Source organism: Sabethes cyaneus, chromosome 2 (genome assembly GCF_943734655.1).
Source record: "Sabethes cyaneus chromosome 2, idSabCyanKW18_F2, whole genome shotgun sequence".
In the NCBI taxonomy this organism is placed as follows: domain Eukaryota; kingdom Metazoa; phylum Arthropoda; class Insecta; order Diptera; family Culicidae; genus Sabethes; species Sabethes cyaneus.
In genome coordinates this window covers 179,757,718-179,782,501 of record NC_071354.1, presented here as the reverse complement: position 1 = coordinate 179,782,501, position 24,784 = coordinate 179,757,718, and the positions used below count along the sequence as shown (strand labels likewise).

Here is a 24,784-nt window from a genome sequence, read left to right as displayed (position 1 = left end):
ATTTACCGCATACCTAAAGGTTAAAATTTGGTTTGGGTGCAAGGGACACTGCAAAAAGAGCGTATGCAATCGGCTGTCTGGTCGAGAAGAGTCGATTCTACCGTGAAACCGTATCGTTTAAGATGAAAGGGTCCCGTTGCTGCTGCTGCTGGCAAGCGTGATGCTTCGAATTGAAAACATGAAATCACAGTGTCAAATGGTCCGACTTTCCGTTGGTCAGAAATTCTCAATTCCAACCACATTTCAGCCGAACAATTCGAAACAATTTCGGCCTTTCTTCCGAAGCTTAGCTCATTGTTCAGCGTGGCAAATTTTCCGACCCGAAGCACACCCGGCTACCGTCAAACTGTCTAAAGTGCAACATTTTGCTGCTAGCTGTTTCCCTCCGCCTTCGTTCCGAACCGAAGAACCCGTCGTTCGAAACTAAATGACCGAAATATGAAAATCAACCATCGTTCAATAAATATGAGAACCATAACGGAAGGCAGCTTTCCGACCTTCCGATCCCATTTCGATCTTTAACTTGTGACTTCATCCTTCCAGAGCAGAGCGAGCGACCGACGAGAATAAGTTGATGGGCGATAACACATTTGTGCGAATGTTCCCGTATGGAAACTAGCTGGACAAATCCGACACTTTATATTCTGCGCACGGATTCGATAATCCACCCCGAGCGGCCTCAGCTGGAAACGGTGCTGATCCTAGTAAATATCCTTCTGCTGCTTCTGTTTCGCCACCCACGACGACCGACCGGCGCGGCGCGGCGGAAATAGTACGAAACGGAGAGAAGGGACGACGAAACCACAACAAACTGTTTCTTCCGTTCGGTCGGCGGATTCGCCCTGAATAGTTGATGCTCTTTTTCATCCGCCAGAACAGCAGTAGTGGAACAGTTTGTCAAAAATTTTCCTTCTGTATCGCTGCGCGACTAAATCCTACGTCGGCGGTGGGTGCGGCGGTGGACGGCAAATGAAGCGATTACCCACAAATCGGTCCACAAGTGTCTCAGCTTGAGCCTTCCTTCCGGTTGTTGGGTTTCAGTTGGCAGTTGATGTTATTTACAGCAACTATATGTTTGTTTCGGCTAGCAAGGATGATGGTATTGTTTTTGAGTTGTTTATACAAAGATAAAGTTCTATTTTAGAGTATAAACTATGAAATAATGTAAGACACAGCACGAGAATTTTTGGTGACCTAAGGAAATCTGGAAGTTAAAACCAATATTTTTGCGTATAAAAAAGTAAAGCCATGGGTATATAAACGTCCTGTTGAGAACTTGACCCTTCTTTATCGACAGACTTCGCAGCCGGCTATAAGAGTACAGGACAGTTACGGGGCTAGTGCAACGATCCTACTGACTCTATCTAGCAGCATCGCCTGGCCGAACCGCCTTTGCGTATTACGTATTCCATTAAAAATTAATGTAAATATTAATTAAACGACCAAAAGGGTACAAATACTCAAACCATCATAACAAACACTAATCTCCTTATTTTCATCATATAATTTACCGATCTGTGTATTTACATACATTCAATTTTACACATCAATGTACTCATAACATTCTGGACTTATCCCCAAATGGATTATCCAACATTTTGTTGAAATAAAACTTTTTAATAAAGATTTGAAATTAAATCTCTAAACTGAACTATTTGGTAAAAAATGATTAAATGGCCTATTTTTTAGGTGTATTTACCTACCTAATACGCCGAACCTAAGCGGAATTTCTTGTAATATCCTTTTACAGGAAATCAGTCAAAGGAAACGTACGGCCGTACGCAGGTACTAAAGCGATGATACTACTCTCTGAAGGCAGCTGAAAGAATTCTGAAGCTAAACAAAGTGAGTTTTAAATGCACGGGACACATTCCAGCATTTCGGGACACTTATCAAAGTGTTTGAGTTGTGAATCGGTAACTGTTTCATCAATTTTTTGGAAAACAGCTTGGAGTATGGATAACTGATAGCGACCTTATTTTCCAGTGTTATACGAAGAATTCAGTGGAACAGAATCTGATTCTCGTAGTGAAGATGGTGTCCCGTAACGCTGGAATGTGTCTGCGATGCGCTGTGATGGTCCTGATATATCTAGGCTATGCATGAAATACGGTCAGGAGGGACACTTTGATGTGAATTGCAAAAACTAACCGAAGTGTTTGCTCTGTATAACAGAAAACGACCACGTTGCGGATGGGCTGCGATACCCAGAGTATAAGAACTCGAGGAACTCGTAGCTGCAGCGAAAGGTATGCAATCTAATGAAAAATCCGGCGTAGATGAAATCCCTGATGTACAGCCGAAACCGGCGTAATAGGCATGGCCAGACATATTTAAACCTACCGAAACCAGGAAAATTGCCGGGAGATCCAGAAACTTACCAACCCATCTGTCTACGGGACACACTCGGTAAACTCTTGGAAATGATTATTTTCAACTGGCTTCCAAAATCTACGGAAAGTGAACGTGGACGTCATACAGTTTGGTTTCAGGCAGGGATGGCACGATCACTTTGACTCAATTCACATTCATTTGACAGTACCGTCTCAGCCAAGCAAAATTTGACAAAGTTTTATATGAGCCATTTGTAGAATTAGTTATTATCAACAATTTTGCTGAAAAAGGTTTTGCTGTATCTTTTGTAGTTACGGCGCTACAATGCTAGTAACTAATTAGTGACTAAATGAACGTTCACTTTGTCACTAAAGAGGTACTAGCATTATAGCATCGTAAATACAAAAGATACAGCAATACTTTATTCAGAAAAGTTGTACATAATAACTAGTTCTTCAATCGTCCCATATATAATTTTTTCAAATTCTGCATGACTGAGACGGTACTGTCAAATAAATGTGAATTGAGTCAAAGTAATTGTGCCATCCCTGGTTTTTGGAAAGGAAATTTCACGGTAGACGCCATACAGACAGTAATCGAAAGAACTGAGAAGGCATTTAAGCAGAACACGAGAAGAAATCGATACTGCACCGTAATCACGATTGACATTGGTTTAGAATACTTTTAATAGCGCCAGTTGGTGTGCCATCGCTGCAGTGTTGCAAGATCTATTTCCAGAACTGCTGTCTGGTTTATGAAATGGACATCGCAAATCAATTATGGTTATAGCGAGAGTTCCTCAAGGTTCCCTCCTCGGCCCAGCGCTCTAATGCTATGTACATCAGCGTGCTCACACTAAAACTGCCCAGAGGTGTCGGAATTGTTGGCTTTGCAGATCAGACCGTAATGAAGGTAACAAGCGAGAAACGAGCTCGTCATTACCGTCATACCGATCACTCGCGAGGGCTCGCACTCTCATCCGCGTGATATAATCGACCATACTAGCAGTAAGAGTGGAACATTGCTACGAATGTTCAGTTGGGCCGATGGGAAGCATGGAAAAATGAATTTCTATTCGACGCTATTTCTATTAGGGCCGCCCAGTTAGCTTCGAGGTACGATGGTGGTTTAACAAGCTAGTCGTCGTATGCTCGAAACTCGGCAAGGCGGTGCTTGCTAGACAGAGTCAGTAGGATCGTTACACTGGCCCCGGAGTTTTCCTGTACTCTAACAACCGGTGTTACTCAAACGTCCAGGCTATTCACAATGTACCATGCGCCTCCATTGACTCACATTCCCATAAAAATTTCAAGTTCTTAGTTTTCTCAAAAAAGTTCCATAGGCTACACGCTTACGAGCAGTGCAGCGAAGTTCTTTTTTCATATTGTTTATGCAGGGAGAAAATCTTCATAGACAGCACCTTCACGGTGCCGAATAGGATTCACAAGGTGCCAACATGCGCTTATCTACTAAAAACTCTCCTGCTGCCCATTCCTGAACCCCTCCCGGAACTAACGTTAGGTTTTACTTCAGGATGGAGGACGTGCCTAAGCACTCCGACTTATCCATTGCGTATGTGGGTTCACACAACACCCTTGTCACTTTATACCGCCACTACTCTTCACCTGGAGCCTGGGCTGCCCAATAAGCCCATTACCAACCCTAGCTAAGCTATGTCAGGCCCTGTCGTTGCAAAAATTCTAGCCGTTGCAACTCCGTTATCACCTCCGTTGCCGCCCTATCGACGGCACCCCATGCGCGCTGCTCAGCGCAGATTCTCTGCACGATGTTGTCGGCGTTGGTATCTTCCCCAACGACCGCAAGCATCACCCGCCGAGTGGTCGTAAAACGAGGGCAGTGAAACATCACATGCTCTGTCGTTTCCTCGGATACCGTGCAAACGGGGCAAAAGGGTGAGCCTACCCGCCCACGCGTATGTAGATACTTCTTAAAACTTCCATGTCCAGACAGAAATTGGGTAAGGAAAAAGTTTACCTCACCATGTCTTCTACCAATCTAGGACGATATGTTCTGCATCAGCCTAAGGGTCCACCTGCTGTGGTCGGTGTGATCCCATTCCGCGTGCCAACGCCTAATAGAGTCCAGCCTAACTCTGTCCCTAGCGCCCCTGACGTTCCTCTGCCTATGGCACTGAATGTCCTTACCTAGAAGTATGCATATGGGAATCATGGCTGCAATAACCCCAATCGCATCCAACGATATGGTACGGTAGCCGCACGCAACGCGTAATGCCAACAGCCTGAACACCTTGTTCAGACATGCCTGATTGCGCTTACTCTCCAAAGCCGGGGCCCATGCCGGTGCACTATACCGTAGCACCGACATGGCAACGCTGGCCATCAGGCGTCTCTTACTGCTGCTAGGACCGTAGCCGTTCGGCATGATCATGGACAACGCAATAACCACCGTTGACGCTTTACCACAAGCATAATTCACATGATTGGTGAAGTTCAACCTGTTGTCTGCCATAACACCCAGGTACTTCACACTTCGTTTGGGGACAATCACCTGTCCTCCAACGATTATTTTGGCCTCTAAGGCCGACTTACGGTTGCTGATCATCACCGCTTCCGTCTTGTGGGGGCCAATTGTAGATTGACGCCCGTCATCCAACTCTTTATTATGCTTATGGCTAAACTCGTTTACCACTGTAAGGACGATATCATCGGCGAAGCCAGTGATCTTGACCCCAGTGGGTACCTCGACCCTCAGCACCCCATCGTACATGGCATTCCAGAGCGTGGGGCCGAGAATCGAGCCCTGTGGAACACCCGCTGTCATTTGTACTTCTTCGCCCCATCCGCCGTGTCGTACTCTAGCGTCCGGTTATCGAAGTAACTTTTAAGCAACCTGCATAGATGGTCCGGTACCCTCATCCTATGCAGCGCTAACGCGATTGCACCCCAGTTAGCGCTGTTAAAGGCATTTTTGACATCGATTGTGACTATGACACAATACCTGTCGCCTCGTCTTTTCCGCTTCATAGGTTTCACGGATTTTATGGCGTCTACAGTGGACTTCCCCTTACGGAAGCCAAACTGCGAGCTTGCCAGTCCGACATTACTTTCCACCACAGGCGCCAGCCTGTTTTAGATTACCCGCTCTAGCAATTTGCCTAACGTGTCCAATAGGCAAATTGGCCTGTACGACTAGGGATCACCAGGCGGTTTCCCCGGCCTTGGCAGCTGTACCAATCTTTGGACTTTCCATTTGTCTGGAAATTCGCATACCTCTGGGCAATTCTGAAGCGTCTCTCTAAACATATCGGGATATGCTTAGATCGCGACTTTGAGTGCCTCGTTCGGAATGTCGTCAGGACCGGGCGCTTTCTTCGTTTTTAAACCCCTGGCAATTACGATGAGTTCCTCATTCGTGACCGGAATGAGGACATCATTCGATTGACCGTACGGGGTTGGAGGCCACCAAACTGGATCGTGTTGCGGAAAGAGCCCTTCCACGATGATTTTCAGCTTTTGGGGGCAGGTTTCCTGCGGATTGGACGTACCCTTTATCTTTTTCATCACCACCTTGTATGCACCGCCCCAGGGGTTCCAATCCGCATCGCGGCACAGTTCCTGAAAACAGGGATTCTTGCTACGCCTAACCTCCTTGTTGAGCGTCAACCTGGCTGGTCTAAGTTCGACCCCTCGAGCTTCAGCAGCTCCATCGGTTCGGGCCCTCTGCGCTAGCCTTCTCGCTCTGTGGCACCTGGAGCGGAGCTGGGCAATGATATCACTCCACCAGTATACCGAGCGACGACCGTTTGTTGGCTGCCCCGTCCTGGGCATAGTGGTATCACATCCCCTCACTAGGACGTTGGTCAGCTCACGGTCACTCAGGTTCGAGCGGTTGCTCTCTGCGCTGACTGCTTCAACGAACAGGTCTTTGTCGAAGGACTTCACTTTCCACCTCCTCCCTGTCGACTTCAACCCGCGTGGTCGTAGCGACCGTCGTTCAATCGTGTACCGTATAGCTTGTTGGTCACTATGCGTGTACTCATCTGACACCCTCCAGCCCATGGTGGCAAACAACGTTGGGCTGCAGAAGGTGATGTCGATTGTTGTACCCCCTACAAAAGGTACTGACGGATCCCACGTTAGCCAGAGTTACCTCCAGCTTGGACAGAGCTTCCAGCAAGCTTTGTCCCCTAGGGGTAGTGCACCTGCTGCCCACTCTCGACAGCTCAAGCATTGAAGTCTCCTCCAATGACAACGGGCTTGCAGCCCGTGAGCTCGTCGGTGAGCACGTCTTGCATCCGGTCAAACTGCTCCGGCGACCACCTAGGTGGAGCGTATCAGCTACAGATGCAGACGCCATCGACCACAGCAATCACGAACCCTTCTTGGTTGGACGAAACCACCTCCTGGATCGGGTATCTACCCATCACAGCAATCGCTGCCATCCGACCCTTGTCGATTACCCAGTTTGCGCCGCCCAGGGGGACCCGGTAGGGATCCGCAATAATGGCAATATCGCACCCCGTCTCGACTACCGTTTGCCAAAGCAACTCCTGTGCCGTCTCACAGTGGTTCAGGTTAATCTGTTAATAACCCGAACCATTATCGTTGCAAAGCCCTCCTATAAGCCGCACACAGTGGTCCACCTGTGGTATGCTTATTTCTCGCTTCGGCTGTGCAGAGCAAGCACCTGGGGGGATTGCTACATCCCCTGGCGAAGTGGCCGTCTTCGCCGCACCGCCTGCATAACTTAGACCGATCGGGGGCCTTACACTTGCCTGCCCGATGGCCAAAGCCTATACACCTGAAACAGCGTTCGATACGCCGTTTGGACGCAAGTGTACAGACTGACCAGCCCACCCTAATTTTGCCAGACGCCAACATTTTGTTGGCGATTGCCTCTGGCACGTTTAAGGTTGCAGTTTGCATATCTCCATATGCCTTCCGCAACCGGATGTCTGCGGGTGCCACATCAACATTAAGCTGATCCCGCAGAGCATCCTTCAGGTCAACTGCCGTCGTAATCGCGTCGAGGTTTTTACACTCAACAAGAACACCCGTCAGTCGTCATCCCCGGTCCCGGCAGCACCGTCCGGGACCACCTCTGCATGTTCGCTGCCTCTTGGCCACCAGCGTTGATCGGGCGTAGCCGCCTAACACTTGGTAAGCGGCGTACGCGCCTGACTAGGCATGGCCACAGCCTTAGCGGTTATGACCCGAGCTTCGGTGATCTCGCATCGCTGCAGAAGCTCCTGCCTCTCCACCTCGCCAGCTATGACGGTAGAGCGGAGGCTCACCGCCAGTTTTTTAATGTCGAGGTGGACATTTGACCTCGAGTTGATGAACGAGTACAATTCGTCCACCAACTTTTTGTCTTCCTCCAGCTTGCTACTACTGGCTGGAGGAAGCCCAACTCCCGCCTCAGGAGGATGCACCACGTCCTCCGTTGACATTTTCCTACCGCTGTCGCCCGCCCTCTTGGCTGAGCTAGCAGCGGTAGCCACCGGCGTTCTAACTGGGGTGTTAGACTTTGGCGGAGTCAACTTTCTTTTCGGTATCGCCCCCGTTTACGGGGGGCTTCCCTGTTTGGGCTGTGCCCCCGATGTCGACGGGCTTCCCTTCTTGGGTTGCGCCCCGATAAGGGGGGAGGAGTAGAGGTATAGGAGTTGAGCTCCGCTCGCCTCTTTACACCACTGCGCCACGCTACCCGCAAGCACAACGTGCCCCCCTTTCGCTGTTAGCACACAACTGAGGGTGTAACCAAAGACTGGTATTTGGTCGACCCTAGGGCCAGTTGCGTCCTGGCCGGCACCGCGTGGAGGTAGGGATAAGAGTTCCCGCTCCCATCTTATTTGCTATATGGAGTCACGCAAAGTCTAATGCGGCTTTGTTCGGCACCATAACCTCGCTGGGTTAGGGCCTTCACCGGTCCCGTCCAGGCTATTCACAATGTACCATGCGCCTCCTTTGACTCATATTCCCATAAAAATTTCAAGCTCTTAGTTTTCTCAAAAAAGTTCCATAGGCTACACGCATACGAGCAGTGCAGTGAAGTTCTGGATCGACAAGACTGCACTATGGTGTGTATGGTTAAGCTCTACGCCTCCCAAGTAACAATTTGGGTTTTATTACACTCTTATGATGGAATTTAAGACCAAAATTGGTCATGAAGACCGCCATAAGAGTACAATAAAACTTACATTGTTGCTTGGGCTGTGACCGATAGTGATGTTTCCTTGTTAGTTATAGGCGTGCAAAACGTAATTATTTTTTGTTATACGTCAATTTCTCAATCCTAATTCTAAAGTGCACCCCAATATGGTAAACAAAAACGTAGTTCTACGTTAAAAATCTAGTTGACCCAGAAAACCCGAACGCATAGACGGTTTTTGGCACAGTTTGGTTTATAACAAAGATAAGTTTTTCTCCCGTCATTTGTTAATGGAATAATTAAAATAGTAATCCTGCGATGGCTTCTGTGCTCTTACTTTCGCTTTACGCTGAATGAATCATGTTTTTTCTACAACTAACTATTGTCATATCGCGTGGATTACGGGTGTGCTTGCTATTAATCTGTAGGATCACGCCAAATCATGATTTGTCTGACTAGCAAATAAACATATTATGGCGGCATCTATAAATTTTTTATGACTTGTTGTAAAAAGTTGATTAAGTCACGTTTTCATGACCCTAAAAAAGTTGCTCTATTACACTTGTAAAGATCAATTTATGCAGCAATAAAAATTGAGAAATATTCGACTTCACACAGGTTGTCTATGAGTACATACCTATCAGGAAAGATTTTAACCTAACTCAGACAGTGTTGAGTAGGTTCTGTGCCAGAGGTAATAAAAGACATATAGGGTAAATTAACCATTAGTGGACCAGGTAGTACTTGAATAGTTTTCTTCCAGGAATTATTTTAAACTGGTAACGCTAAACACGCAATCGATGGCACTTACAATACAAGTAACTTTCGATTAAGTCTAAAAAAATATTAATTTGTGTTGAAAATCTCTATATTTTACACATTTTTAAAACAAATTGGAATATTCGTTTTTCTTTAATGGACCTTGTGGTTTACAATAGGATAGCGCCTGGGTCCATTATAGGAATTCTACTGCATTTTACATGAAGAGGGTGCACTAATAGCGACATATTTCGCATTGTTAACCGTATAATGGACCCTCACTTGTTGAAAATGTCGGTTTTAAGGCATTAATCATCAAAGGTGGCTAAAATGTTATAATCTGAACTATGTGGTATGTTTAATAGTTTCCATTTTATATCACATATCCTCGGAAATAAGAAGTATAAACTAATAAACGCCGAAACTGTACCCGAGGTATAGGTAAATTATAGGTAAAGGGTCCACTATAAGTTAACTTATCCTACATACATGAGAGGAAACCGAGGAAACATCAGCATTTTTCGATCACTAGAACGTCCAGTGAATATTGGCGAGAATGGAAATTTCGAATACTGACGCGACCGCAGGTATGCCGGTAACTTTAATTGGATCGTAGACTTGCAAGCGTGAAAACAACCCCTTCACCAATTTCCCCACTGCCGGGCGTAAAATATACATCATCAACCGTAAACTGGTGTTAATTGACATTTTAAGCCCCGATTAAAATTGTCAATAATGGCATCTCCGAGGTCCCCATGGGTTAGTGATTTTTTATTTTATTTCTACAAGCATTGCTGCCGGGCATCGTCAGCATCATCATCATCATGATCATCGCTGGAGCCAGTGCTGCTGTGAAGAAAAATGAATGAATAAATTGAAATTATGGCAGCTTGTAAGTATGCTAATAAATTTTAATTAATTTACAGCATAACCTCTCGTCGTGCGGTTGCCTATAGGGTGTTTGGTTTGGGGGGCTGTCGATGTGCAGCGCAGAGCGTCCAGCAACCGGGAAACTGGGTTCACTTCGGTCGGTTGGTTTAAGTTGGGACATGTGCTAAACAGTACGTCCTGTTAATAAACGGAAGGGCCCTCATTGATGGGAAAAATACTGCTGCTAATGGTTGGAGTGCAAATAGATTAATCGAATGGAACCATGTGCTGTAAATTTGAGGCTAAAGCTCTAGATTGGTCTAAAATGGTGAGCTCGTTTGCGTGCTGGCATTAATTTGATGGAGATGCTGTGATGTGTCGAAACCTCACTTACCTGGTTGTTATAATTTCGTTCCTGGAATGAAGAAAAGAAAATGGTTACGCGATTTGAAAAGAATTTTGATTTATTATTAATATATTCTAGCTCATTTAATATTCATGGTTCAGTAACGAAAATGATGATAATAATAAGTAATTCATCGCTGGAAACAAAAAAATGTTGAAAAATTACCCAGCAGTGCATCCGAGTAAGTTTTTATTTGTTTCCGTGTCCAACTTAGTCTTCGAACTGATTTTCGATCTATGACAGCGAGAAAATTGGATTTATTTCTCATTACGGACGTCATTCCAGCGATTGAATTTTACTACGCTTTTCTTACTCATCTTGTATATTTTGTTTGCATCCATCAGCCAACAAAATGACGTTCTTCTGCCGGCAATGACGGAGAAACTGCGAAGCTCTCGGCAGTGGATGACTAAATCTGGGTCGACAATGCCAGCGCATAGACTATAGACTAGACGGAGGACGATGGCATGCGATGCGATGCGATGGATAGAATGGAACGAACCTAAAGTTAGCTATTTTTAGGCAATCTGAATTGCACCGAATTTTGATCGGCCAAAATATGAGCCGGGAAGAGCACGCGTTGCGCCGAATTAGCGCGTGCCCGACGACGCACGGATGGGTTCCATTTCGCAGCAACATCATCGGTGCTTAGACCGGATAGACGCATATTTTTGCGTTCTGCCAGCTGCGGCCAAAATTAAAAACGGATCGGGGCCAGCGCGAACACACACACCGAACGGCGGGTTGGGTGGACTTTCACTGCAAACACGTTGCTAATGGGAACTATAAATTATGTCTTGGAAAATTATGTTGGCGAAAAGTAGCATTTAAATAATCCTGAATTGTGTACTTGGTGAATGCTGTGTTTTACGTATGACTCAAAACAAGAACAAAGTAAAAAGGAGGCACGAATGCTACTAGGTTTTGTAAACCAAACTGCATTCAAATGATGATAAATTGTGTTGTTTTCTATAACCGGCATCTTTTTTATCCCATTTGTTTTAACTCAAGTGTTTTTTAAATCTGAACATGCCGCAATAGGGAGCAATGATACATGTCACAGTTTAAGCGTTAAACGTTCTTCGCGCAAATAACAATAGATCATCTTTTCCAATTAGCTAGCTGACAAACGTTGAAATCACCACTTCCGGCAAGCGTGTGTTAGGTTAGGTTCTAGCTAGTCTCGAGCTACATGTCATTGGTTGAGCAGCAGCTGCTGCAATTTACTTCCATTCATCTGTCATCGTCAAAACGCTCTTCTACTACACCAGACAGTCCAGTCCGATCGAGTGAAATTGTTTTGCCGGAAAGCGGCAAAAAATACGACTCCAAACAAGTCGTCTTTCCATTGGACGAAACCCTGTGGATGACAATTTTTCATCAGAATGTTCTCATAATCGTAAATTCAAACCAAGTGGACATTAACGCCGCGATACGTTCCTATAAAACGAATCCCCAACGAGCATTAAGCAAACTAGTTTTTCGAAATGTTGCTCGGGATGTTCAATTCGCAAACCAGACAGATTTTCAGTTTTATTTTGCTCGACTTAGATTTTCCACCGAACCAAATAATACCCGCTATGCGTAGATTAAGAATTACAAGGTCGTGTTCCAATAATCGACTCGAATGGTGTCAAAACGAGTCTTTCCCATGACCTGCCTTTAGTTCCGTGAATCGCTCTCCTCTAGACCACGGGTACTACACCATCATCAGCGTTATCTCTTCTCCTGACGCAGCGCTGCTACCATCGTGGGCCAGATTGAACCACCCAACCAGACCGCCATCGCCAGGCTGGCTGTCAAACGTCACGGCGACGCAACGAGCATATACGAAAAAAGGGGGTTAATGAGCGGATTTGCTTCGACGCACGCAGATTAGATCGGAGTGACACTGACGATACGGTGCCTGTGCCGTGCCGTGGTGGTGCGTACCAATCCAATCCGCTTCCACTTGATTCCCTTCATGAAAAGCAGCGAAACGCATTGGGGACGACGCGACAGACTGAACTGTGAGCTGAAAACAGCCTCACAGACAGACTTCGACGCAACGACCGACGCGACGGTCGGCAGGAGCATGTCTGTCATCATTCATAAGAGGAACTGCGAACCGTGCGATGTGCAGTTGTCACATAGTGCATGCGGCCATACGCATGACGCCCAGTTCCTGTCTCTGCATGTGGTGTGGTGCGGGCCACTTGTCACATTAGCTGGAAACATTTCATTCTGGAGTATTGTCAGATTAATTTATCGCTTTTTGATGATCGAGACACGCATCGGGTGGTTAGGTGTCAGTAGCATTTTGGATCAAGTGGCGCCGAGTTTATTTTTGTACCGACTCGACATGGAATTAGATTCTGTTGGAGGGCAGATTATTTTGCCGGCGTCTTGTCGATCAATTAAGATTTATGAATAAAGATTAAGTATACGTACCTACCTATTAGATTAAAATGTATCATTTAATATTCTCAGACTTGGTTTTGTAGGCTCATCCGTCTTTGAAATGCAACCATTTAAAAACTTAGTCTAAGAATATTAGTGATTACAGTGTACAGTCGACAACAACGTCAAATATCATGTATCAAATAGTGTATAGTGTGCTGGATGGCTTTGTCTATGGCGGGTCTTTGTTTACTTTCCCGACAGTACAGTAATACAAACTCGAATTCGTACACCAACAGGCAGATTTCCTCTGTCTACATTTGAAAGTTTAACAGAAGTTTTAGGGACAAGTTATTTAGGTAAAATCATAGTGTCAAATGTTAATATTAAGGTATGATATCTGGTTTTGAAAAACTGGTTTCAGAAAAAATATTTAGAAAAAATTAGAAAAAAAATTAGAAAAAATCCACTCGTGTTCATATTCGTACAGGATTCGAATTAATAGTTTCGATTTCGCAGATGTTGCCTAATTTCAAGGATTTGTATTTAGTATGGTATCTCTTGGCCATTGCTACTGCCTTTAGTCATTTTGGAATGCTGTCTTTGACTTTTTTCGTGTATTCGTCGGGAATTTTGTTCCATTCGTCCATCAAGCTTTCTAAGATCGTTTTTGTTAGAAATCTGATGGTTTCTAACTTTTTTGTCGAGATATTCCCGAAGGTTTCCCATGGGATTGATGTCTGGTGATTATGGTGGAGTATCAATATCTCCTGAGAAGTTGTAAAGTAACCTGGTGCGTACCATAAGTGCTTTGTGCTTTGGATTATTGTCTTGATAAAACTTGATCCTTTGTCTAAATCCCATTTTGTTGGCATAGACATTTTGATCCATTATGCTATCGATGAAGACTAAACTAAACTGCCAATACCTTTAGCATAGTTCCACTCCCTTACTATCACTCCACCCCCGCCGTGTTTAATCGTTGCTTTCAGATTTTTTCAGAGTACCTGCAACATTGTACGGGGGTTCCTGAACCACCATAACTGGACTGGTTGAACCAGAGCAAACAATCAAACATTTAAAAAAGATTAATAACTGATGAATGCGATCTCAGAGCCTAACCTCTTTGGCAAAACGGATAGTCCGGGGTAGGTGAAAGTTTCTAGCGTTACAGCTGAGAAGTGAAAAATGTTGATAATAATAACAGGCGATGTCAATCCTACAATCCCAATCCCAATCCCAATCCCAATCCCAATCCCAATCCCAATCCCAATCCCAATCCCAATCCAAATCCCAATCCCAATCCCAATCCAAATCCCAATCCCAATCCAAATCCCAATCCCAATCCCAATCCCAATCCCAATCCCAATCCCAATCCCAATCCCAATCCCAATCCCAATCCCAATCCCAATCCCAATCCCAATCCCAATCTCAATCCCAATCCCAATCCCAATCCCAATCCCAATCCCAATCCCAATCCCAATCCCAATCCCAATCCCAATCCCAATCCCAATCCCAATCTCAATCCCAATCCCAATCCCAATCCCAATCCCAATCCCAATCCCAATCCCAATCCCAATCCCAATCCCAATCCCAATCCCAATCCCAATCCCAATCCCAATCCCAATCCCAATCCCAATCCCAATCCCAATCCCAATCCCAATCCCAATCCCAATCCCAATCCCAATCCCAATCCCAATCCCAATCCCAATCCCAATCCCAATCCCAATCCCAATCCCAATCCCAATCCCAATCCCAATCCCAATCCCAATCCCAATCCCAATCCCAATCCCAATCCCAATCCCAATCCCAATCCCAATCCCAATCCCAATCCCAATTCCAATCCCAATCCCAATCCCAATCCCATAGTGTCTTTTGCTTTCATTTGATCATTTATGGTCTTCAGCACTTTTGTTCATATGAGTATCCCCCTTAATCTAATACTGTGAAAAGTTCGTTATCGCTTTCTATAATGAAAATAAAAAAATAACTTTTTTGTGTCAGGAAATAGAGACATAGTTTCTTTAGCAAAGTTGTAAATATTGTAAAAACAAGCAACTTTACTGAATAAATAAAATTTATAACTTTATTGAGTGCTGAATTATAAGGCATATTCTTTAAAACTTCTTTAAAAATTGGTTTTTCATCCTTAGCTTTTGCTACAGGTATACCTCCATAGTACGTACCCTCGTTAGTACGTACCCTCGACATTACGAACCCTCCATAATACGTACATTTTGCCTCGATAGTACGTACGTTTTCCAGCAATGATTTTTTTTATTTTCTATTTAAAGCAGAAACTTTTTTATGAATATTTATGTTCAATACAAGCAAATACGTATTCAATAATTCTAAATATTTGAATAATATCAGTTATTTCTGTTATGTAAAAACCATCATTTTAAAATTAAAAACAGTTTTTAAATAGTAAATTAATCAAATATACGTTCTAAATAACAGTTATTTTTTAGCATTCTGATTTTGCAGATTTTTGCTCAGGGAATTAACCTTTTCTGTGATTCACAATCTTTCCAACTGCGATGGAGGGAACAGTAGGTAATGTTATATTCGTTTGTTTGCAGATACTGGTGTTTGTCAAATACGTGTAATACGATGGACAAAAGTGAAGTGTGGAAAAATGAGACTGCAAGCAGTCTGACTAATATAATAACTAATAGTGCAATTTCTACTGATTCAATACTTTGAAAATTGACCAATAATGACGCCGGCCACGACCAAAAGGCTGTACTACATGGGAAAAGGAAAGAATATTAGTCCGATACTTGTTGTTGCTAGAGACCGCGGGTACCACTGTATCTCCACAAGTATCACGGGATAGGATTTATGTTAGTAGGGGAAGGTACAGATCAGGGTTCATTTTGGTAGATGATATGATCCAACGAAACAACGCCTCAGCGATTACATTTCATCTCTACTTTTCGCGATCACCATTGCAAATAAATATTCGTTTAGAAAGCGTATGCGACGTATTTGGGTCTGAGTTCGTTTCGATGATATGAATATTATGCCTTGGACATTTATTTCCGTAAGCAAAACATAAACTAGTCCCGCGCGAATCCACTGTGTGGGCGAATAATATTGCATCCATCTTGTTAGATGAGGATGAGGTTTCTCGCAAAATTAAGATAACGACATCGAGGTGGTCATCAAAATCACGCGTTCTAATTCGTTTACAAACCGTTACATACAAAAATTTGCTGCTCTGCGATCTCGGCCCTTCACCTGAGTCAAATATTATTGTAAATTACAATGCAAACTACTATTCCAAAGTCCAAACTACTGGCTCGAATTTAAAACTGGGTAATTGTCACGGCTCCGAAAAAATTTTGTTGTCAAAGTTTTACAATGAACGAGAAACGAAAGCAAGCGATGCTGATCCCTCGCAATAAAATATTCCGAACTAGAACACCTCAAACACTATTAACGAAAACTGAGAATAAAAATTTGCTTCAATAATCATTAGATTTAAATTAGGAACATTGACCATTGCCAAACCATTCCAAATTCTTGGCAATTTTAATGAAGACGTAGATAATCACAGATTGCTAACTGGTCACAATATCTGACAGCAAAAACCAGGAACAGTGAAACCAATTAACCATTTCTTGAAGCAATTGGTTCCTAAGTTGATAAGCATTGCCGCTTACCAACTCAAATATGTAGAGATATAGCGCCCTACACGCTCTCAAAATAATTATTTATTTTATAATATATTAAAATTTGGAAATTTTGGGCAATATTTAACATGATAAAAACAATACTTGACATTAAAAATTATGATTCGATATAACGTACGTTTCGATAGTACGTACGCTAAACGATACGCGGGTGTACGTACTATCGAGGTATACCTGTATTTGCATTTTACAAGAATACAATGTTCTAGGCAATTATCGAAGCTCTCAAAATACACGTTTTTGCAGAAGACCGCAAATTTCTTGGACCCTTATTTCCTGAGTTAGCGCATATTCAAGCTTTAAATTTCCACAGTTTCACGAGCCCATGGGGTAAAATAGGGCAAGCAGATTTTTGAAATTTGCACTTCATCTTTAAGCTTATGTCGAGTACTATAAACTATGTGTGTATCTACTATCACAAAAAAATGGACGTGTATCGAGCCTTTCGCGAACGCGAAACACATAAGACATATGCTTGCCGTACTCTCATTTGGGTGGCTGGGGACAAGCGGAACCTATACATGTTTATAGTACCCGACATAAGCTTTAAGATGAAGTGCTGATTTCATACATCCGCTTGTGCATTTTACCCCATGGGCTCGTGAAGCTATGGAAATTTAAAGCTTGAATATGCGCTAATTCAGCAAGTAAAGGTCCAAGAGATCTGCGGTCTTTTGCAAAAACGTGTATTTTGAGAGCTTCGATAACTGCCTAGAATGTTGTATTCTTGTAAAATGCAAATAATAAAAGCTAAGTATGAAAAACCAGTTTTTAAAGAAGTTTTAAAGAATATGGCCTATAGTTGAGCACTCGATAAAGATAAACATTTTATTTCTTCAACAAAGTTGCTTGTTTTTGCATTATTTACAACTTTGCCGAAGAAACTATGTCTATATTTCATGACACAAAAAAGTTCTTTTTTTATTTTCATTATAGTAAGCAATGACTAACTTTTGACAGTTTTAAGGGGGATATTCATACGAACAAAAGTGCTGAAGACTATAAATGATAAAAAAACACTAGGATAAAAGTTCCGCTTTTCGCCTTTTTGGACCACCGTGCAATGTTCACATATCCCAATTACAGAATTCTTTTCGTTAGTTCTTATGCTCGCATTTGGACAAAATTCGGACTTCGAGAAAAACGCATTCAAAGTTTGCTGCTATGTATGGTTTATAGCTATTAATCGTTCGAAATCATCTCATAACTCTGGGTGTTTGCAACATTTATGTAGTCTAATTAGAGTAAAGTGTTGCTTAGAAAATTCTTGATCGTTTGCTGTCATTAACTCATTTTTTAAAATTTTGCGACTTGGTCCGGTCTGTTTTAACACGTACCATATGATATCGCGACAAGCTATCGACTTGAGCAGGTGAGTCAGCAGTCGAATCAAGCAGTCGAGCCAAGCAGTTGGGTCGAGCAGTCCAGTCGAGCAGTTGAATCAAGCTGTTCAGTCAAGCATACCAGTGGACCAGTTGAGTTGAGCAGTTGAATCGAGCAGCTAAATCAAGCAGTTGAATCGAGCAGTCAAGTCGAATTGTTTAATCGAGTAGTCGAATCAAGTAGTCCAGTAGAGCAGTTGAATCGAATAGTCTATTCGAGTAGTTGAATCGAGCAGTTGAGTCGAGCAGTCGAATTAAAAAGTTTAGGCAAGCAGTCTAGTCGAGCAGTCGGGTCAAGTGGTTCAGTCGAGCAGCTGAATCGAACAATCGAGTTGAGCAGTTGAGTCGATCAGCCGATTCGAATAGTCCAATCGAGTAGTTGAGTCAAGCAGTTGAGTCGAGTAGTATAGTCGAGCAGTTGAATCGACTAGTCCAGTCTAGCAGTTGAATCGAGCAGTTGAATCGAACAGTTAAATCAAGCAGTTGAGACGAGCAGTCAGATCGAGTGTCAAACAGTGAAATCAAGCTGTCCAGACAAGCAACTCTGTCGAGCAGTTGAGTCGAGCTGTCAAGTCGAGCAGTCGAATCGAACAGTCCAGTCTAGCAGTTCAATCGTGCAAATAAGTGAAGCAGTCCACTCGAGCAGTTAAATCGAGCTGTTCAGTAAAGCAGTCAAGTCGATCTGTCCAATCAAGCAGTTGAGTCGAGCAGTCGATTCGAACAGTTCAGTCGAGCAGTTCAGTTAAGCAGTCCAGTCCAGCAATCAAATCGAGCAGTCTAATCGACCAGTCCAGTCGAGCAGTCTAGTCAACCAGTTGAGCAATCGAGCAGTGTAGCAGTCGACCAGTGAGGTGACTGAGGATAGAACTCATTGTTACGAAAAAATGACGTCCTGTCACGGGTCTGTTTTTAATTGCCGATAAACCTTTTATGACGACCTGTCAGAGACCTGGTTTTGGCTACAGACAAGCCTCTTATATAAATAGATGTGTATAATGTTCCAAATAAGCGACTTCAACATTACCTTAACTGTAATCAGTATTCGTTCCAGATAGTAGTAAGCTGCCGAATTAAAAATTATCGTGAAAATAGGTCATTATTTCCGGTGTTGCGTTATGAAGTCTAAGAAGAAAACCGATTGCATCGTCCTTGCATATATCTAGAAATTATTGATTAGTCAAAATCCTCATTGTTAACCTGTATATTTATGTTATGTCCAGTGTCCAGAGCTTCGTTTGGGGGGGGGGGGGGTCAGACCATTTTTTTTATTAGAGAAGTTTTAAACCAAAGAGGTTCGCTCGCCCCTGAAGAGGGCACCAAGCTATTATGAAGAATATCATTTGTTCAAGAAATATATTTAATGATTATGTTACAGGCAGGGCCGGCGCTTCCCATAAGCAAAACAAGCAGCTGCTTGGAGCGCCACTTCGCCTACATTAAAAAAAACTGTAGCATTGAATAAATAAGTGGTTAACATAAAACTTTCTTCCTTCTCCTATAGCAGCATAAAGCCGGGATGGCAAGTGGTGTAACTAGAGTTACTCTCCGCTGTATTGGGACCTGGGCTATTTGCCACCAATTCGTTGAGCATCTCGACACAAGCAAATCGACTTCAACCTGGTCGAACCATCTAGTAAGTTGGGTCTCTCTATTCCTAAAGGCCCTCATACACGTACGAACATGTTGGCCGAAAATGTTAGTGAAATCATATTCGGTCAACACTCTCGCCTGTGTATGAGTGCCTCGAACCAAGCAGGCAAAAGATGTTGGGCTTGTCGCTCGACCTGAATGACCCGCTAACATTTTATTCGTTTCCAACCCAACATATGCGTACGTGTAGGGGCGCTTAAAGCCGATGAAAGTCTAGAAGAACACATTCTCTGCACGGTTATCTGGTATTCTTGCGACGTGACCGACCCATCGTACTCTCCCAACTTTCGACGATTGTACTTCGAGAATCATTCCAAGTAGTGCCTGCAGTGCATGGTTCATACGCCTACGCCATTCTTCGCTTTCCGTTTGCGCTCCACCTCCTCCTGATGAAAATCTTTTCACAACAAAACACAATCAAAATACTTAGATAAACGTGGTGGGAAAGTGGCATTGATGATATTAAATTATTTAGAAATTTTTCGTGAGAGATTTTCGAATCTCTTCCGCAATTAGCAGATTCATCTTCGATGAAGTAGCAAGGTATGAGGGCGAAGTTTCCGAAGTAACAGGGAATATGAACGCTATCGCAGTGTGCCGTTAGCCTTCACGAGTAGCTGGTTGCTCACGAGTTGTTTTGCCTCGTGAGTGGTTATGCAGAAGGATGCTACGAGACAGTGCGTTTTCGAGTGTGTAGGTAGTAAAATGTCTGCACACAGCAACACCGGCTGTTTTTCGTTTGTTCTGGGGGCGCCATTCTGAGAAATTTGCGTGGAGCGACAAATTGGCTAGCGCCGGCCCTGGTTACAGGATATTCTTTCGAATTAATTAAGTAATTTATTAAGTTATTTAACTAAGCATTCATGTAACACAAGTACCCTTCTGATGGTTTTCAAAAGTTTGTGTATACCGTGTACCCCCGTTGGTATAACCTTCTTTAATCTGAACATTTTTAATCTGTACCCCGGTGGTATGAATGCGTTCACATTAAAAACCGATCAAGCGTCACACACAATTGACGTTAAAGTTGACCGGTAAATTAAAAAAAAAGCAAAAAATCTTAATGCGTTTCCTCTTGCTCATGAGCGTTGGCAATAAAGCTCTTATGCAACTTACCTCTCTCCAGCACTCAAAATAGACCATTTTAGTCGAAACTGCCGAACCAATTTCGTCTTCTACAAACCGAACGTTTAGAATTCGCGCATGTTTGAAATGTTTTCAAAGCGTTTGTTTTCGTCAAATCAAAACAACAAGCTCATAGGGTGTGCGTCTTGCGCGTATGTGAAAATGAATAGAGTTACCAAATATTCAGATTAAAAATGAACTCGCCCAATCTGAACGAGCTGTTTTTCATATTAGCGGGGGTTGAGTGTAATATGATTTTTGTTAATTAGTTTGCTGCTGAGAAGAATTTTGTACAAGATTTTTTAAAGACTGCATAGCTTCTGGCACTTTTACACACGCTCGGCAAACGGTTCCACACGGATAGAAATTTGATCTCCAAACGAGCAAAATGACTCATGATTCAAGGTTTCTAGCTTATGATTTATCAAAATACACCATGAATAATAATCATGATATCACGAGCTTTTTGCTGTACAACACAACACAAAATCATGAACTATTATTCATGATTTTTTGCTGTCTGATATGGCAGTTCAGTCATGATTTGACAGGAATTCACATTTCATGATTTCATGATTTCATTCATGGCATCGGAATCAAATTTCTTTCCGTGCACAGACATATACTGCGGTGACGGAAGGCTTTCCTACTAATATCAGTTATACAAATGGTTGACAAAAGAGTGTTCTTTTCGATTCAGAGAATGAGTATAACGGGTGACAACTAAAATTTTGGAACTTTTTGATGCCCCTATACTCCACAACAATCGAGCTCAGAGAGAAATGAGAGTATGTATGTGTTAGCTCTCTCTCTCTCTCTCTCCTCTTTTTGTCAATATTTTGAAGAAGGACTACGTCTTTGTTTACTATACTGGGACTGGGTAGCACTTTGTGAAAACGAAAATAGATGTGTAACGTTTGAATGAAAGATTTCAAATGGTAATAACTACTAAAGTACTGAGCGAAACTGAACAATTTATATGTCGTTGGGTAGATAATATGACCAGCAATTTTATGGAGGGGGTAAGAGAACAATTGAATGGAACCAAATTTGATATATGGGGGTTTTAGGAGGTATGAATTCATTTTATGATGTTTGAAACCCCTGTGGTAGGAGAATAAGGACTCTCATACAAATAAAACAGAAATTTTTGCGTATGTGCCATATTTTCTGCTATATAACAAGCGGTAAGCTAGTAAAACCATCTCGGAGCAAGAGACAGTTAATCGACATTCGAATGGCACGTCATATTTGCAATGAGCATGCTTTGGCGTTAATCCCATGGCGTTAATCCCAAGTAACAATTCTAAAGTCACTTGATTTTACTTCAATTTTATAAAGGTTTTATTGCGGTATTAATCATTACCTCTGGGTTTATTGTGGTATTGCGCAATAACAAGAGGATACGAGTCCAAATACACTTATAGCTAGCTAGAAAACCATAATAAAACTGTTAATAAAGCGAATTTATTGTGGTTGCTTATATTACCACGTTAAAACTTGTTGGCTGCACCACGTCTCCTATAAATTTACCACAAGTGTGGCGTAGCAACACACAATGGCGCACCATTCATAATTGATCTTATCGCGGTTACTTTTCAAACCGAAATAAATCTGTTAGTTTTATAGAGGTATTAAAACGGTAACACCCTGACCAAACAGTTTTTTTGCTGCTATTATGAAGAATACCAAAGTTCAACACCAAAATCATTTTTTTATGCGAAGCCATATTGCCATATTCTAGTATTTTGTTTTAGGTCGCAAACAACAATTCATCAAAGCAAAATATTTTGCAGAAAGAAAGTTAGTATCAACTGGTTTTCCTGTCATAGGAAGCAACTAAAATGATTTTGCTAGAAATTGAGATTGGCTAACTGAATATTTTTAATTTGTTAAAACAACCAGTTTTCGAAAATTGCTAAATTTCAGTGGCCCGCTGATTTTATCGACCTATCATATCAAAACGCAGCGTTGCCAAGGCCCCGTGGCTGGCCGTCACGTATAATGTATAACCATTAGAAGCACAAAGTGAATAAACCATTGTAAAAGACACTCTGTTGTCTGTTTGTAGAAATATCGGAAATTTTCGATATTCATACATGTTTTCATCAAAACCAATAGAATTTTGCTTGAATCTGTCTTCCGTACTTTATCGTACCGCACGTTATGTTTGACATAAGCGATCGCTTAGTTGTAAGCAAGTAATCGGTTGCTTGCAAGTTGTACGATCAAGAGTGAAATGCCTGTGTCATGTTAGTTCGTCAGTGCCGTAACTTCCGAAAAGAAATTTATTCACCAAAATACGGTTTCATCCGTATCAGGCTGTTAAAGTTTTTCAGACACAGTCTGAGAAAAACTGTTTAAGTCATTACAGTTGATACAATGTTATGAAGTATTAACTGCTGAAAATAAATTAGAATTTAAAAACGTTTCATCTATTGCATATCAATCAATCTACCTACTTGATTGAGAGCTGAACGGTCACAGTAATAAACAATAAATCAAGAACCTATCGCAACCGGTTCTAGCCGGCGGGCGCAAACGGCAGCTTCTGTTTCAACTGCAGCGCCATTCATTCTAAACCTTTACTGCCCGATCCCGAAGCCTGGCGGGCAGGGATTAAACATCACCGTTTGAAAATGCCACCTGGTGAGAGACTCGACAGTCGATCAACTGACGGATCACTCGGCGACAGCTAATAAACGAGAACGATCAGCTCATTTTGAACGGCCCATCAACTCGCACTCGGCATGACATCGCACTGTGTTAGCTGTCATTCTTGCATTTTTTTTTTACAAAATATCCATCGTGCAGCCGTTGCCGACGAGCAGGCAAGAGAGCATAAAGTATCACGGCAGGAAGTCCCTGCCCCAAGCCCAACTAATCGTGTTCGTTCGCAGACACCCAGCAGCACCCAGAAATGATCTCCGTTGGATTAATCGGTTCGCTGGGTGGATGTTGGTTTAATGTAGTTTGAAGGCTGTGGTTGGTTGTGCATCGTCATACAAAATTCTGCACGTTTGCGATCCGATTCGGTAGTGTTTGGAATTCGACGTCGAATGAAAAACATTGGTCGTGTATTATGCAGTTAGACATATGTTTGATTATGCAAAATAAATTAGTTCTTGAAAGTCGTTAGCTTTAAAGGCCTTAGATTTAATTTTGTTTACAACAAATTGATAGATATACGAACGCTAACTCAAACCGTTCATTAGGAACGTCGATAGCCTTTAAACTATGATTAATTGCAGGTATCTTTCTATTTGTCTGCACCACATTTGTTGCTTGATGGTTGCATCACGAACTGTCTACAATCGTGAAGGCACGGCCAATTTGTGTCGAGGACCGACGCGTCGAGGGTTTGCTACATTCCAGCTGATATGCAAAAAAGAGGGCAAATAAAGCAACCAGTCGCCTATCCGTGGAACCAGTTCAGCTCTATGAATTTTATTTTACCTCTAAATGGTTTAAAAAATAAGTAGGTATAGTAACCGAATGAATGCTGTGTGATCCGGAGATGCAAGTTGAATGGAATGAAACTGAATGAACTTCTCCGACAGTTTATGTGACGTGTTCGTTACGCTGGTAATGGCAGAATAGCTTTAAACTGCAATAGCGCTTCATTCTTAAATTCTTCTCAAAGATTCACAGTGGAAGAAAATTGTATAAATAAAACTAGGCAAACATGGACACGCCCGCTTGACAGGAGATCGAGATGTGGCTGCATAGCAAGTGTATCACGGGAAATAAAAATAGAAAAGAGAAAAAACATTGATATGCAAAACCGTGATTCAACGAGTTTAACATAGCAGCAGCAGCAGCAGCAGCGCGAGAGTAGTTTGAACAGTTTGAAGCGAACGAAAATCTCGCCTGGTTTAAACTGGCCACAGTGTGGGACGAGAGTTTGTAACCAGTCTTGGTTTATGGTCGTGATTACATGATATCTTTAAATCGATTCCATTATTGTTTGGTCCCTACTGTAAAGTCCGTAATCCGAGGCCCACAGCAATCGGACGAAAAAAAAAATACCGGACGCATTTGAATGGCAAGTT

At 42.7% G+C, this 24,784-nt stretch overlaps 1 protein-coding gene across 6 annotated transcripts in view; it reads right to left on the bottom strand.

Annotated features, from left to right (window-relative positions):
- LOC128738885 (collagen alpha-1(XVIII) chain) overlaps nucleotides 1-24,784 on the bottom strand; it is a 591,219-nt gene that overhangs the window by 456,954 nt on the left and 109,481 nt on the right. For all 6 annotated transcript variants that reach the window (XM_053834344.1, XM_053834348.1, XM_053834349.1 and 3 more), the window contains exon 3: nucleotides 10,487-10,507. In XM_053834344.1, coding sequence (XP_053690319.1) covers nucleotides 10,487-10,507 — 21 coding nt within the window. The remainder of the gene's footprint in view (nucleotides 1-10,486; nucleotides 10,508-24,784) is intronic.